At 41.2% G+C, this 15,335-nt stretch overlaps 1 protein-coding gene across 3 annotated transcripts in view; it reads left to right on the forward strand.

Moving 5' to 3' along the window:
• Window positions 1-15,335, forward strand: part of EPB41L4A (erythrocyte membrane protein band 4.1 like 4A) — a 217,768-nt gene that overhangs the window by 91,751 nt on the left and 110,682 nt on the right. For all 3 annotated transcript variants that reach the window (XM_010987509.3, XM_010987510.3, XM_064483177.1), the window contains exon 2: window positions 138-242. In XM_010987509.3, the coding sequence (XP_010985811.1) occupies window positions 138-242 (105 nt within the window). The remainder of the gene's footprint in view (window positions 1-137; window positions 243-15,335) is intronic.

Below are 15,335 nucleotides of genomic sequence, written 5' to 3' on the forward strand. Positions count from 1 at the left end.
AATGTAAAGAGAGAACCATGGGCTGATAAAATTGTTCTGAGGTGAAAGAAGCTAATAAACGATGAGAACTGTGACTGTGTCCCACTGAGAAAGACAAGACACCTTATTTAAAAAAAAATTGTGCATTATTTTTGCAGAAGTCAACGAAAGGTTCTGTTGTCCTTGAGCATGTATTCCGTCACATCAACCTTGTGGAGATAGATTATTTTGGGCTGCGATACTGTGACAGAAGCCATCAGACGGTGAGTACGATGACTTTGTATTAAATTGTTTTGGTTATAAATTCTGTTCTATCTCTGGCTTTTCCTGATGGAGTTTTTGGTGGTTAGGTTTTTGTAACTGAAAATGACTGAAGAACTTAAACTTGTTTTCCAGTGGTGACTTCTTTGCATTTTTTTCCACTTCTGTCAAAAGTCTGAAAGTTGTAGGATTCTTACATATGTGTAGATTTCTTTATAGATGGCTTACATGGCTTGTTTTTACAACCAAATCAGAGAGTACTTTCCCTTTGGGCTGTTAGGAAGACTGAATTAGCCTTTTAATGTGTGTTAGAGCCAAGTGGCTACTCTCTTGAAGGGATAGTATTACTGCTTTTTAAGAAAGTAAAAGGTTAAAGGGAAGAAATACAGTGTAAAAAGGTGTTTATCTAAGTTTTAGAAGTTGGATGAGCAATTGCGAAATAAAATAAGTCGAGGTTTTCATTCATGAGCTTAATGGAATAAGAGTAATAAAAGTAACCAAGCTTTTGGTGTCTGATGTCAGTTATTCATGAGGATTTAACTTAAGATCTTCGTGACTGGTTGGATGGTAGAGAGTTACTAAGAAACTCACCACATTGGTTAGTATAGATTCTATATGGTTTTAAGGCTGAAAAGCTGTCTCTTGGATGATGAACAGAGGAAAGACTTTGGAGGTGATGATTTTGAGGGATGAAAGTATATTCATTAATGTGACTTTTGTTTTAAAAGTCTAAAATGGATCTTCACCTCAGATCGACAGTCTTATTATGCTTATAATGTTTATGTGCTTACCTTAAAAAATACCTTATTTTACTTACCTTTCATTTTTCATACTCCTGTTGAAATAGATTTCCTCCTCTCCTTCCTCAGTTCTCTCAGCCTGCACTGGGTCATGTGGTGTCTGTTCATTGAGAGGCATGATTGTCTGAGTGGGGTTCCTCTGTCCTGTTCCCAGGAATGTGCTAGGATGAGAAGAGGTGGGCACATGGAATGCTGTTGTTGGTGATAACCTGTGATTTTTCTTGAGTTAGTTCTGTAATCCCAGAAGGATTTCACAAAGTGGGGATAAAAAATTGGATGTGTTGGTTAGCTCTCCATAAGAAGGACTGGCTTTCTAAACGCCAGTGGTCCTTAATGCATACTTCAAAGAAGGAGAATGGACATATTCAGAAGTTCACTGATTTCTATCCCATACAGGCCGTTAGTCAATATAGCAAAGCTGTAAATCTAAACCAAAAGATTAAATTGAAGGCTATAGAAGATAGCTTGCATTACATTCATATTTTTGAAATAGCATTTTTCCTAGCAGAGGGAAATTCAGTTTCCTGATCTTATCTAGTATGTCAGACCTTGCCTGGAAAGATTGACTGTTTTGCTAAAATTATGTAGACCTTATCTGTCTTTTTTTCCCTCACATTCCAAAGAAGAAAATGTGAAAAGCTAGAGAATTTCAAACAATGGCTTTTATCATTGCAAAAGAAATTAGCAGTTGGTATTAATAGTTTATTCAGAGTTTTCTAGGGCTTATTCAGAAGAACAAAACTTCTGTTTCTGTTAACTTTACTCCTGAGGGTTGGTATTTGTGACAGTGTAGTAGAGGTTTTAGGAGAAAATCAATTACACAATTAGAAGGAGAAAACTGTTAAGTCATTGTGTGTGTGTGTGTGTGTGTATGGTAGAAATGTCAGATGTGTAAATCACATGAAAAACTTTTTTTTGCCTCCTGACTTTTTCTGTCTGGTAAACAGATGAAATAGAGGTGATTTGTAAACATGGGTGAGTCATTGCCTGTTCAAATATACTGTCTGCTTGTCTTATTTTCCTTTTAATTGTTAGAAGTGGTAAGAATAAGGTTATGAAAATTTACCCTTCCTCTAGGTCCCCATTTCATCAAAGCATACCATTTCTGCAGAGCTGGTAGAGTGTTTTGGGATAGGAACACATGATTCCATTCCTGATTCACTTCTCTTGGGAACTGAGGCAGAACCTGGGATCTCCTTCAGGAAGAAGCGCAGACAGCCTTTTCACTCTAGAAGGGCAACCTCCCAACTTGAAGTTTCTGAGGAAATCGTTGATAAAGCTAACTTCTAGTTCCCTGTCCACTCTTTATACTAGTAGGAACAGCCCTTCATATCTCATAGTTATTTCAGGTAAATGAGAATTTAAGAACAGCCCTATGTTAGAGTAGCACAGGACATGGTGAAAATTTTTTGTTTTAAAGATAGAGGAATGATTTCTGTGAATGTGCCTGAGTTACTGTCCATTAGATTGGGTTTTGTTTATTGCTTTGCTCTTTTTCTGCTCCCAAAAGTGTATTTTAATGGGGGAAATGCCCGTGTAACAATCTTTAGTGTAATGAAGATCTACATAGAGAAGACGTTGAGGCCCTAAATGGGGACCACTTAGATCAACTCATGAAGCAAATTGAAAGTGGGAAAGGGAGCTGGGAATAAAAGGGAAGAAAGATGGAAAGAAAAAAGCAATGGCTGTCAGAAGACATAGATTCAAGAGATAGCTGTGTATTTATTCTATCACACCTTGATTTATCAGAAATAAATTAATTTGATTAAAGTAGGGGGAAAAAGCCGTGATTACACCTGTGAAAAGCTCTCCATCCTCCTCCCTCCATTCGCAGTGGATCAGGCCTTGGGGCCATGCTGGGACTCTAGCTGGGGGTGGCAGGGGTAGACGGAGCAGCCTGCAGCACCACTGCTCAGCCAGGTGCGGTCTGAGTATAAGCACGTGAGTGAGACTGGCAGTGGCTGAAGAGCTGGTGGGGAAGGGTCAAGGAGGGCTTTATGCCCACCTCGGAGAGTTGGTGCGTGTGGCCTGAGACAATGAGCAGCTACCCTAGAGAATTAGGGAGCATCGTGCCTGATGAACATGTCCCTAGGACAGGTGGATCCCACAGGGCAGGGAACTGGTTGTCTGTCCTGGAGAACCAGGTAACTGAGAGGCTTCCATCTCGATGTGTCTATCACCCACCACCATCGTCATCACCAGCGTCAGGAACTGGTGAACATTTCCTTGTGTTCATTACATGCTCAGAACTGTACAAGTTAAATATGTTTACCCTGCCATCAGAGATGAAGAAACAAAGGCTAAAAAGGTGACACAACTTCCCCAAGGTCACATAACCAGCAAGTATTAGGACCAGAATTCAAACCCAAGTCTTCATGTCTCTAAGACCCTTCAACCACTATAATACCCTGACTTGAAGGCATATAAAATGAAAAGGTTTTGCATTCTTAGGGCACTAAAGAATTCTCTTTCTATGCAATTTGTATATTTAAGTTTGTTGAGAGGAGTTAAATGGCATTTTCTAATAAGCAAACTTCTTACATTAACCATCTGGCAAGAGAGCTTTTTTAGGCCTTTGTGTATTTACATATTCATGTGATCTTTCAATAGTTATTTAATGAAAAGCCAATACGTGCAGACTGTTCTAGAGCTTTTTTACATGGTCTCGGGAATTCTGAAAGGAAATTTACTGCCTGGAATATTAAATGAAATGCACATTTTATCAAACTGTACATTCATGGAACCAAGTTGTGGGAAATTCACGTAGCTGAATTGACTTAGGTGTTAATGTGTAAAGATTAACAGCTGGACAAAAATAAACCTTGTTAAAACTAACGTCTCTCCGAGGGTATAGCCGACTTGATTGGAACACTGGGCATCATAATTTCTTAACCTCACTTCTCAGGTAGGGTCTATAAAAGAATCTCTAGGAAATAAAAGCAGTTCTTCATGAAGACACGTTTATTGCAACTAAATTAACACAATGCTGCGTATGTCACCTCAGGCTTTCTTTTAGAAAGCACTCTTTTGAAGATGTACCATGGGGTTCATGTACTTGCAGTTTCTTTTTTGAAAGACAATGGTGAGAGCGTTTAGTCTGGGCATAGAACCTACTTTATGTTCTGTTCTGGCCTGTGTCATCTGGTTCATTCTTAATCCTGACTGGTCTGTGTGGGGATGTCTCTTTTATATCAGGGCCTTGATTCGACTTACAGAACATTTCCAGCCTTGATTTAGGTTGGATGTGAGGCAGTCGGACATAAGTATTGCAAGACTGTACATGGGAGTCACAGACCCAGCTTTGTCTAGTGACCCTGCCACTTACTAGCTGTAAATATTTAACATTCTTTTAAAGTGCTGACCCTTAATCTAGAAAAGCAGAACTGCTGGAAAAGTTGGCTTCCTCCCGTGTGTTCTAGGCCTACCTGTTGCCAGTTGAGTGGCCAGCTCAGCTGGAACACCTTCCCCATGGCCTGTGGCCAGCAGCTCTGCTTGGTGAATCTTTACTCTGAATGGGTACCAGCTTTCTCTGTCCTAATGCCCAGCACCTGTGAATCTAATCTGTTGTCTTACATGGCAAAAGGGACTTCGCAGATGTGACTAAATTAAGGATCTTGTGATGGGGAAACCATCACAAGGTGGGACAAATATAATTGCAAGCGTCCTTATACCTGAAGAGGGAGGTAGGAGAGCTGGAGAAGGTGTGACAGTGGAAGCAGAGGCCAGACTCATGTGTTTACAGGAAGGAGGCCTCGATGCCAGGAAGGCAGGCAGCCTCTAGAAACCAGAGAAGGCAAGGCAAGGGTCTCCCCTGGATCCTCCAGGAGGAGCACAGCCCTGCCTACACTTGGGATTTTACACCTAGTATCTTAGTCATTTTGATCTGCTTTAAGAAATTACTGTAAACTGGGTGGCTTAAACAAGAAACATTGTTTTTTTACAGTTTTAGAGGCTGAAAGTCTGAGATCAGGGTGCTGGCATGGTTGGGTTCTGGTGAGAGTCTCTTCTTCCAGGTTACAGACAACTGGCTTCTCCTTTTAACTTCACATGATAGAAGAGAGTTTTCTTACAAGGGCAAGAATCCCATTCACAAGGGCTCTACCTTCCTGACCTAATTACCTCCCAAAGGCCCTACCTCCAAATACCATCACATTAGGGCTTTAACACGTGAACTTTGGGCAGACACAAACATTGAGTCTGCTGCACCCAGTAAGACCATTTTGCACTTTTGGCCTTTGGAATTGTAAGATAATAAATTTCTATTTCAAGAAAAAGATTTTTTTTTTTTGGTGAGAGAGGTAATTAGGGTTGTTTGTTTGTTTTTAATGGAGATACCGGGGATTGAACCCAGGACCTTGTGCATGATAAGCATGCACTCCACCACTGAGGTATACCCTCTTCCCTCCCCTAAATTTCTGTTGTTTTAAGCCACCAAGTCTATGGTCATTTGCTGCAGCAGCAAAAAGAAATCAATATGCATGGCTACTTTAGGAGGCATTTTATCTTGCTTGCTTGGTGGAAACATGAGGGCTTTCTTGTTGGGGTTCACCGTGTTAGGCAGAAACCTGAAACAGTTACTTCCCTGGGTAATAGTAGCTGCTTTTCTCACATAGTGCCTGTATCCCTGGATGACTATAATATATTCCTGGAGTGAGATAGGGCTCAGAATCAATTTTACTCCTACTTTTTGTTTTCATAGCTGTGAGCACTGAGTGACCTTGTCTACTAAAGGAGGTAGATTGAACAGGAAGGAGTATTTATAAAGGAAGATCACTAAATTCCTTGACCCTCTTGAGTTATATGCCAAAAATCCCACCATGATCTCTCATCTAAAGTTGTTTTCAGTGATCTGTCAGGTATCTCCAGGGCATGGTGGTCATCATCGTCCCCGCTCAGTCTGCTCTGACAGCAGGGGTATCTCATACCACTCATTCCGTTCTCCTTCAGTTTAGTTGGAAAGCAGTGAATTCAAAACCACCTGACTTGCAAATGATTTGTTAATTGTTGTAGTAATTCAATTTCACAGTTTCTGGGAAATGTACCAAGATTTATCAAAACTGTATTTATTATGCTTTTTCTCTTTTACTTGGGGGCACCTGACCTAATCCAATTTTGTTTCGAATGTATTATGAAGATTAAAAATTGTTAATTTTAACGTACATTTACCAATACAAGATTTTTGATAAAATGCTTTCATCTACTTATGAACTTTATATTTTCATCAGAGTCATAGAGCAGCAGATTTAGTTCATCCAGTTTATGGAAGATGTCCAACACGTTACTTTGGCAAATCCAGTCATCCTTAAACCACTTGGCTAAACCATCGTGCATCCTGACATTTGTCAGTTTAAATAAAAATGTTAACATGTGTTCTGTGACAAGTATTTCACTTTGGAATTTGATTTCTGAGATGGGTAGACAGATAAGGCACAGTTTTGTCACTTAGATGACATAGGCTTACCAGGGCTTTGATTTGTTTTATTCTATGGGACTCTACTTAGTGAGCCAGGCATGTTTTAATATATTATGATAATAGCTAGAGGACGAAAAGTACAAGATTATTAAACAAAAATCATCATTCCCTTTGCTGCCCTGCTCTAAAATATACCTGAATTCAAAACAACCCAAATACCATGCTTCTGTCACCTTGCCTAGTCCTCACCAGAAATACACGTAAGGTATGGAAAAACAGAAAGCCCTTCTCTTCTGGTTCAGGGTGTTTTATTAAAGGTGACTTTGCTAGCACTGGTATTTCAAAATCTTCCTATCTTTCTGCTCATATATTTTTCCACATCCTGGGGCAATGCACCCCTGAGGGTGAGATGTACTGTCCTACTGTAAATGGGAAAGGAGGGCTGTGAAAGGGACAGGCAGTGGGGAGTGCTGGCAGGACCTCTCATCTCAGATCTGTGCTCACTCAGGTCAGGTTTATTGTGGTGTTCATTTCATGATGTATGTAAATCAAAACCTCATGCTGTACACCTTCAGCTTATACAGTGTCAATTATTTCTCAATAAAAGTGGGAAGAAGAGTGTATATGGTAGTTGAGGATCCGGAAATTAAGTCCCTTAAAAACCCGCATTGTCTGTGTACCTGTCAGGAAGTCCTCATGATGCGTTTCTGTGGTGCCTGCACCTCTGTCTGAATACCTTAGTGAATGCTGCCACTTGAGCTGGGGTGTCATCCTGAATTCCATCAAGCTTCCATCTTCCCCTCAGAGCTAACTGGTTACCAAGTCCTGTCTGTCTGCTCCTTAAAAACTAGCATGACTGTATAGTACACCATCTAACTGTGGATACTTTCGGGAGTGAAAAGGGCCACTGTTAACATAAACTAAGTGGGGACAGCGGTTGTAAACAGGACTTATGGTCACCTGTTAACCTCTCCAGAATCAGTCCCCAGCTCTGAATCCAGGTGAGGTGCCAGCAGGTGAGCTTGGATTTCTGTAAAAGCTTTCCTTCCGCCTGGACTTCCTGTCTTTGCTCTTGCCCCCTCCCTTGTTTTCCCCCTCATAACTGCGGTTTTCTTTCAGAATGGCGACTCTAATGATGTCTCCTTCGTGGCTTCAAATTCTTTAATGGATCCCTAAGGGAAAACCGAGGAATTTCTTAACACAGATGACCAGGCCCTTCAAGAAGTGTGGCCCTTGGTTGCTCTAGACCTAGAAAAGCTGCAAGAAAGCATTACTTTTCTCTTCAGTCTCCCAGCCATCTTCCACCCAGACCCACACTGCAGGTACATTACAGCTACACTCAGCCACCTGCAGCTCCTTACCTGCGCTGTTGCGTGTCTCTGAGGTTTGTGCTGCTTCCCTTCCTGAATGCCCTTCTTGTCTTCCATACCTCATTTTCACTTGGTTAGATCCTGCTCCTCCGTACCACTCAGTTGAGATGTCTCTGATATCTCCTTCTTCTCGGAGCTTTCCCTCGCTCCCCCAGAAATGCCCTAGGCTTACTCCCATCGCACGTTGTCTCTTAACTAATATCCCCCACTTGACTGGAAACTCCTTGAGGGGAGGGATTATGCCCTGTGTGTCACTCTGTTACTACCTCTGCCACTGCCAGCTAGGTGACCTTGACCTGTAATGTTAGTGGAGGAACTCTCACCTGCCCAAGCGGCAGGGCAGAGAGAGGTCAGGCCTTGACAAGAGTGTCTCTGCCTCTCCTTTCTGTGTCTGTTTGCTGCCTCCTTTCCCTGCTGTTCTTTGAATTCACTGCCTTGGTTTCTTATGAAAGACCTCTCCTGTTGTTCATTTTAACCAGACTTCACCTATAGTGTTTTTTAAAAGAGGCTTTACTGAGATGTTAGGAAGTTAGGTTGGAAGTGTATGGCATAAGAAATCATGGATAGATGATATTCTTAGTGTGCTGGCAGCTACTGGGTGCTGGTCAGAGTAGACGTCTCTAGTTAGAGGTCATGTGGTTTGTGGTAGAAGGAGACGTGGGAGGATTTGAGTTCAGGTGATGTCACCAGGAACTGTATGCTTGTGGATCCCATGATTTTTAAAAATTTGTTCATAATAAACAGTACTTTTAATAGAACGGGTTTTTCTGTTTCTCTACAATTGAACAGTTTCTATTAAGAAAGGAAGTTATGTTGCTTCTCTGGAGCTGTTTTCCATGTAGAATGTGTCTGATCTCTGCTGAGTCTGGTCATGTGCTGCAGCGTGAAAACCCAGGAACAAATACTTTTGAAACAACTGGGGAAGTGCTGAGAGGCAAGCCTGCCCAGCCGCCAGCTGCTCCTGCCTCCTCCCTGCAGCACCTGGGGAGACGCAGGGCTGTTCTGATCCTTCTCTTTGTTGTGTGTGTTGATTTTGACATGGTTTCAGAAATGCTTCTGAAGGACCTTGATTTGTCCAGAGTCAGCTCGATGATGCAGCTTGAACCTAACCCTCTGGTAGTTCTTTTTTTCCTTCCTTTTCCTTCCCAGGTAATTGATCATAGTATGCACAAGTGTGTCTTCCACGGGTCATGTATTATAAAATATTTTATCCTGTAGCTTTCATAAATTTGTCTTCCAAGTTTAGGGAGATGAGGGACTGAATTCAACCTTGCATAGAAAATTCTTTCTTCATTAATGGAACCCAGTGTCCTTTTTCACCAAAATAGGTTAAAAGAAGAAACAGTTGAAAAGGATAAAGGTTCAAAATACTTTAAACAGAATTATCAGGAATAGTAGAAACTTTACTATGTATACATACCCACGTATATTTGCATATATAACGGTACACAGGCATGCTAAGTGCTCTTGTTTATAAAACAGTTTTCTGTGACCCACACCTTCTTAGATGTATACGTGCATGACAGGACTATTGTTGAGTTCCTTACCATGAACATTTTATTAGACTGTCCTTCCTTATTAAATTGGAATGAGCTATACAGGGTACAATTTCAGACAGTTGATTGATTGGCTGACCGGAAAGCAGTGGTTTTAAAGTTAATGATTCAAGACATTTTCTTGGTTATCATAGGAAACAATTTTTTTTTAATCTAATGTTTTGATAAAACCTCTGATACGTTGACCTTGATTTAACCTTATTCTGAATCTTAAGAGGATTTTCTCCGTGAATATAAAAAGAGATTTGATTGGAATGTGCCAGTAGCTTACTGATAAAATGCATCATTTTCTATATTATTTTGTCTTGAATTTCATAAAATTTCAAATATATCGCATGCAGTAAAAGCTAAGATGACTATTTGTCCATTTTTGTATGACCCGTTCTGGTAAGAGAGGTGCTCCACAAATTGTTCAAAGTTGCGTAGGTACTTTTTAGGGGGCAGAAAGCAAGACTAACCCACTTTGTCTTTAAGACTGTGAATTTTCAGTTTCTTTTAGAGTTAACAAAAGTAGGCCCTTTAAAAGCTGATGATAATTAGGAGCTTAATATTTTCTTGCAGGATATCCACCAGTTTTTTGGGTTGCAAGATATCTTATAGAGGATATTTGTTGAGGAAATTTCTTGTTTGTAGTGTTATATCCGTACTCTCATCAGCACCCCTGATTTGGGACTAGGAGGAATTAAGAGCATTTGCTATTTCTTATCTCCATTCAATCAGGCAGCAAATACTGAGTGTCCACTGAGTCTCAGCAACTAGAGCCCGGTGGGCAGCAAGAGGCCAGGTCTCTGTTCTCAAGGACTTTACATTCTAGAGGACAGACAGATTATAAATGTGTGTTCAAATATTAGGTAGTGATGAGTGCTTTGGAAGTAATATAAGATGTGCCAGAGTGACTGGGAGACTGCTTCTGGTGAGTGGTCGGGGAAAGCCTCTTTGAGACAACATTTAAACTGAGACTTGAATGGCAGGAAGGGAGGGTCATGGCAGGCAGAAGGAACCACTGGCCAGCGGCCCAAGGCAGGGACAAATAGGAAGTGCTCTAGAACTGAAAAAAAGACTAGTGATGCTGATAGTACTGAGAAAGAGGGCGACAAAGTGGCTGGTAGGCAGGGTCCTGCAGCCTGTGGTAGGCTAGCTGTATGGGAATCTGTTGGAAGTTTAAACTGAGAAGTGGTAGATCTGAGGGGCTGAATTTTGGGAGTCAGTAGTTCTGTCTTGGACAAGTGAAGATTCAGATGCCCAGTGGACATCCAAGTGGAGATGTTAGGCCAGTAGTTGGGCTCCTAAGAGGCTAGAGTCACACTTAACAGTACCTAGATTTTTAGAGTCATGAGACTTTTAAGGTTTTTAAGGTCATTTATGGAGAAATAGACTATCAGTGCAGAAGAAGAGGGGCAGGGCTGCCATGTACATCTGTGCTAACCTTGTAATTTGGACCCTCTAGACTTTGGCACATCTGTGTGTAGTGGTGCTGAGCAAGGGGTCCAGGTCCTACTTACTTCATAACTTGGGTTGGCTTGGCTGCTTTGTGTCAGATTACATGGTTACTTAAAGCCATGTTTATGTTCAGTTACTAGAACAGAGTTTAAACAAACCCTAGTCCAACCACCTATGGATTTCAATTCAGTTTCAGAGTATGTCACATTCAGGATTTTATCTCAAGATGAAATGATCCTATAATCTAGTGATGCCTCACCTATCCAGATATTGGAAGCATGTAGTTAGCAACTTCAGTTATCCAAAATGTAGAAAAAACTTACTAAAGAAAAACTGAAATCTCTTGAGCAGCACAAAATTGATATCTTAAAGTCCACTTACAGGATTCAGGACTTTTCTTGCAGAATCTGTCATCTCTAATACCCTGCTTATTTTTATTTCAGAAAGTAATCCCCACTCACTGGTTATTAGATAACCTGGTCCCTAAGAGATGAAGCTCAGCCTGTTAGATGCAATTGTGGAGCAGCCCTACTGGAGATAAGTCATGATGTGGCAAGAAGGCATGTTGAAGGGATGATCTGTGGGCTCCCAGGAGATATAATAGTTGGTCCCTATAATCTAATATGGTTCCATGACCAACCAAAAAAAACCAACTCATGTCTGATCTCTTTATTTGTAATAAAACTCGTATATTTGGAAATCAGAAAGATATACACAAAAGTTTGTATATTTGTGGATTAAATGAAAAAAAATGATGGTAAAATTGAAAGATAGTTTAGTTGATTAAGCCTTCAGCAGAGAGAACTGATTTTTGAATGATATCACCTTAGGGGGAAGTCTCTAGGTATATCCCAGGGCTTACAATGTTGGTGTCAGTACCTGGGATGAGGCTATAGAGGGCTTAGGGCATGCTTTTCAGGTTCATAGATGACTTAAGCACAGGAGGAACAGCAAGCATGTTGAATACAAGAGTGAAGATCAAAGAGATCTTGATGAACTGGCAAGAGTTCCTGTTATTCATGGCTGTATAACAAGCCACCTCAAAATTAGTGACTTTAAATTATGGCAACTTAGATTTTACCCATTAACCTGCACTGGGGACAGGGCTTAGTGTCACTTAGTCTCAGCTGGAGAGGCTCAAAGGCTGGAGGCTAGAGTTATCTGAAATCTCGACCATGTGTCTGGTGGTGGATGTTGGCACTGGCTCAGGCTCGGCTGGTGGTGGAACACCTGCGTGTGGACTTGACATGCTGTTGCTTGATTTCCTCACATGGTAGAGGTTGGATTCCCAGGGCAAGTATCCAGAAGAAGATAAGGAGGGTGGGAGGGGCAAACACAGTATCACCTTTCATGACTAAGCCTCAGAAGTCAGACAGTATTACTTTTGCTGTATTCTGTTGGTGTGAAGTCCAGCCTCCATTAAAAGGAAGGAGAGATTAGGTTATCCCATTTGATGGGAGGAGTGTCAACTAATTTGCAGATATGATTTAAAACATGAGAATCTATCTGCTCACCAAAAATTATTTCTCTTCTTCCTACATATAAAATGCACCTCCCCAAATGTCATTTGTTACGGCATTGGACTCAGACTTAAGATCCAAGAGCTCATCTAGTCAGAATCTTGTTCTTCAAGTTCAGTCCCTTGAATATAGTTCCTCTTGATCTGAAGACCTGTGAATTAAGAGGGTAAGAAAGATATATCCACGTCCCCCACCTACACATACACATAGGACAGGACAACTGGTACAGACGGTTGCATTTAGAATGAGGGAAAATGGGAAGCACATAGCAGTCACGAGGCCATAACAGTTCCAAAACCTAGCCAGGTATATGGAGCCATTTCTTTGATTAGGGCTTGGTCTTACTACTTGTGATAATTGGCTCTGCCCTCTAGCTTTTGGGTCTGTTCTCTGAGTTTTCCTTCCCTTTTTATAAAAAATAACACAACATTGTAAAATGACTATTACTCAATAAAAAAAAAGTTAAAAAAATGTAATGTATGTTTGCCTCTGAGTGGTATTTTCAGCCTGCTTTTTGCCTGATGAAGATTGGAGTACAAGGGCCTCTTTTCAGTGTGTAGGATCTCTGTCCCTTTCAGCTTAAGCTGATATAAATTCTTTAAAGAACTTTGTGGATTTCTTATGAATCAATTTGTAATCAACTCTGTTAGACAAAGGCAACACCCACAAATCACTTCGAAAAAAGCTCTTCTGTACCTTAGGTGCCTTGTAAAACTTTTGGGAAACAATGCCCTTAGTTTGAAAAGGCCTGGGTCATCATATTAGATCTTTTTGCAGACTTTAAATAAAGTTTTACACTTGCATTCATAGTTTCCTGACAGCACTCTGGATTCAGGCTTTGCCCAGGAGCCATTTATTAATTGTGGCATCATTTGCCTTCTGATGAGTCTAGGGATGAGAGAGTTTTATTTTCAAACCTAGTAAGTCCTGGATCCTTTATCTTTCACAGTTCTTTTTCAGCTTATCTCTTTCCTCTTAGATTTCTTTATAGGGGGCAAAAGAAGTCAGACACTTTGAACAGTCCACCTGGAAATTTCCTTATCCGGATCATCCAGTTCACTAGGTGCATCTTATATTTTCCATGCTGCCACAGGCAGTGGCATTGCTCAACTTTCTGCCTTTGCTGAGTCAGATCTTCTTTTTTCCTGCTTCCAACAGCTTTCCCTTTGCTTTCCTTTAGGACCCCTTGAGGGCCCTGAGGCTTCCACTAACGCTGTCCTTAAGGTCCTTCCTGCTTGCCTCATCCTCAAAGCACACAATGGAGAGTGAAGGAAACAGGCCGGATCATGTAGGGCCTTATAGACCATCATAAAGACTTTGAATTTCAGTTTGAGTAAGAAGGGAAACCCCTGGAGGATGTTGAAAAGTAGAGTGAACTGATCTGATCTATGTTTTGAAAGCATTCCTCTAAATGCAAATATAGAAGCAGAGATACCATTAAAGGAGTGGTTTAAGAAATCCAGGTGAGTGGTGATAATTCTTTGGACCTGGGAGTGGTGAGAATTTTTCAGATTCTGTTTACATTTTTAACATAAGCAAACAGGTTTGCAGATGGTTAGAACAGATAGGCGGGAAAGAGGTTTTTGATTGGAGCCAATGGAATAGTTTTGTACGATGTACAGAAATGGGGAAGACTTCAGGAGAACAGGCTTTTCAGGGAGGGAGTAGAATCATCATTTCCCTTTTGAACATGTAAAGTTTAAGATTCTAGAAGGCATGTAAGTGGATATGTCAAGGGGGCAGTTGGCTTCAGGGAACAGTTCTGGTCTGCCTGTGCATTTGGAAGTTGTCATATGTAGATGGCATTTAAAGCCAGGAGCCTTGATAGAAAGTGTGAGCCGAGGACAGTCTAGCCTTTTTTGGTTAGGGACACAGGAGCAGCCCACAAAGGAGATTGTGAAGGTGTGGCCAGTGAGGTAGAAGGAGAAGCCAGAGGGAGTTGTGTCCTAGAAACCACATGACAAATGTATTTCATGAAAACAGGTGAAGACTCTGTATCTGTCATTAGATTTAACAACTACTGGAAGTCTTTGCAGTAGGTACTAGAGTGAGTTCTAAAGCGAACTTGATTGGGGTGAGAAGAAACAGACTATAGGAATTTTTTCCGGGTATTTGTTTTAAAGTACAGAAGTAAAATGGGCAGAAATAGGGGTCAAAAAGTTTGTGTGTGTGTATGTTTTAATATGGAGGAAATTAAAGCTTGTCTTCTGCCAGGAATAATTTTGTGGAAAGGGAAAATTGATGGTGCAGGAAAGAGCAGAACATTGCTGGAACCATGCTCCTGACTAGATGGGGAGGGATGGGCTTAAGTGGAGCATGGGTGTTCATCGTTAGTAATAGGAGAGAAGACGGTAATAGGACAGCAGCACAGATGTGGGCAGGTTGGGAGATGTGAGAATGCGTACCTGTTTTCTCCTGATTGCTTCAGTTTCCTCAGCGAAATAGCAAGATGGCGGCGAGGAGAAAGTGTGATGAAGTTATCCAGGAAAGTGAAAGAATAAAAATGTGATGGGATTCTGGGTGGTACCAAGGATTCCCTCAGGTTATTAATCAGGACTTGAAAGCGAGCCCATCTGTGGCTGTGCAGTTTGAGTCTCCAGTAATGGTCAGCCTCTTAGGTACTGGCATGGAGAAGGCAGAGAGTTGGTGGGGTTTCATTTTTTCTTCCAGTGGATGTTATGGTGGGAAGATTGTCCAAGGGAACTGAGGATAGCTGTGAGTGAAAGGAGACAATGGATGGTAAGCAAAGTGAAGACTGCATGGGTCAGGGCAGGGAGGAGAGACAGTGAAGAAGGTAGTAGAATCTCTGAATTGTGTATCCTTGTGGAATCAGAATATTAGAAGGAGTGAGCTGGGAAATGAAGACTTGGTAGTTGAGTATAAGAATCTTGAAATTGAGGTTATCCATTCCTGTTCAGACAATATTCTCGAGAGTGGCTTGATTCCAACAAAGATGGAAGGGGGTTCAGTTCCTTGGATCTGCTGTTCTGTACTTT

This window comes from Camelus dromedarius, chromosome 3 (genome assembly GCF_036321535.1).
Source record: "Camelus dromedarius isolate mCamDro1 chromosome 3, mCamDro1.pat, whole genome shotgun sequence".
NCBI classification, from domain to species: domain Eukaryota; kingdom Metazoa; phylum Chordata; class Mammalia; order Artiodactyla; family Camelidae; genus Camelus; species Camelus dromedarius.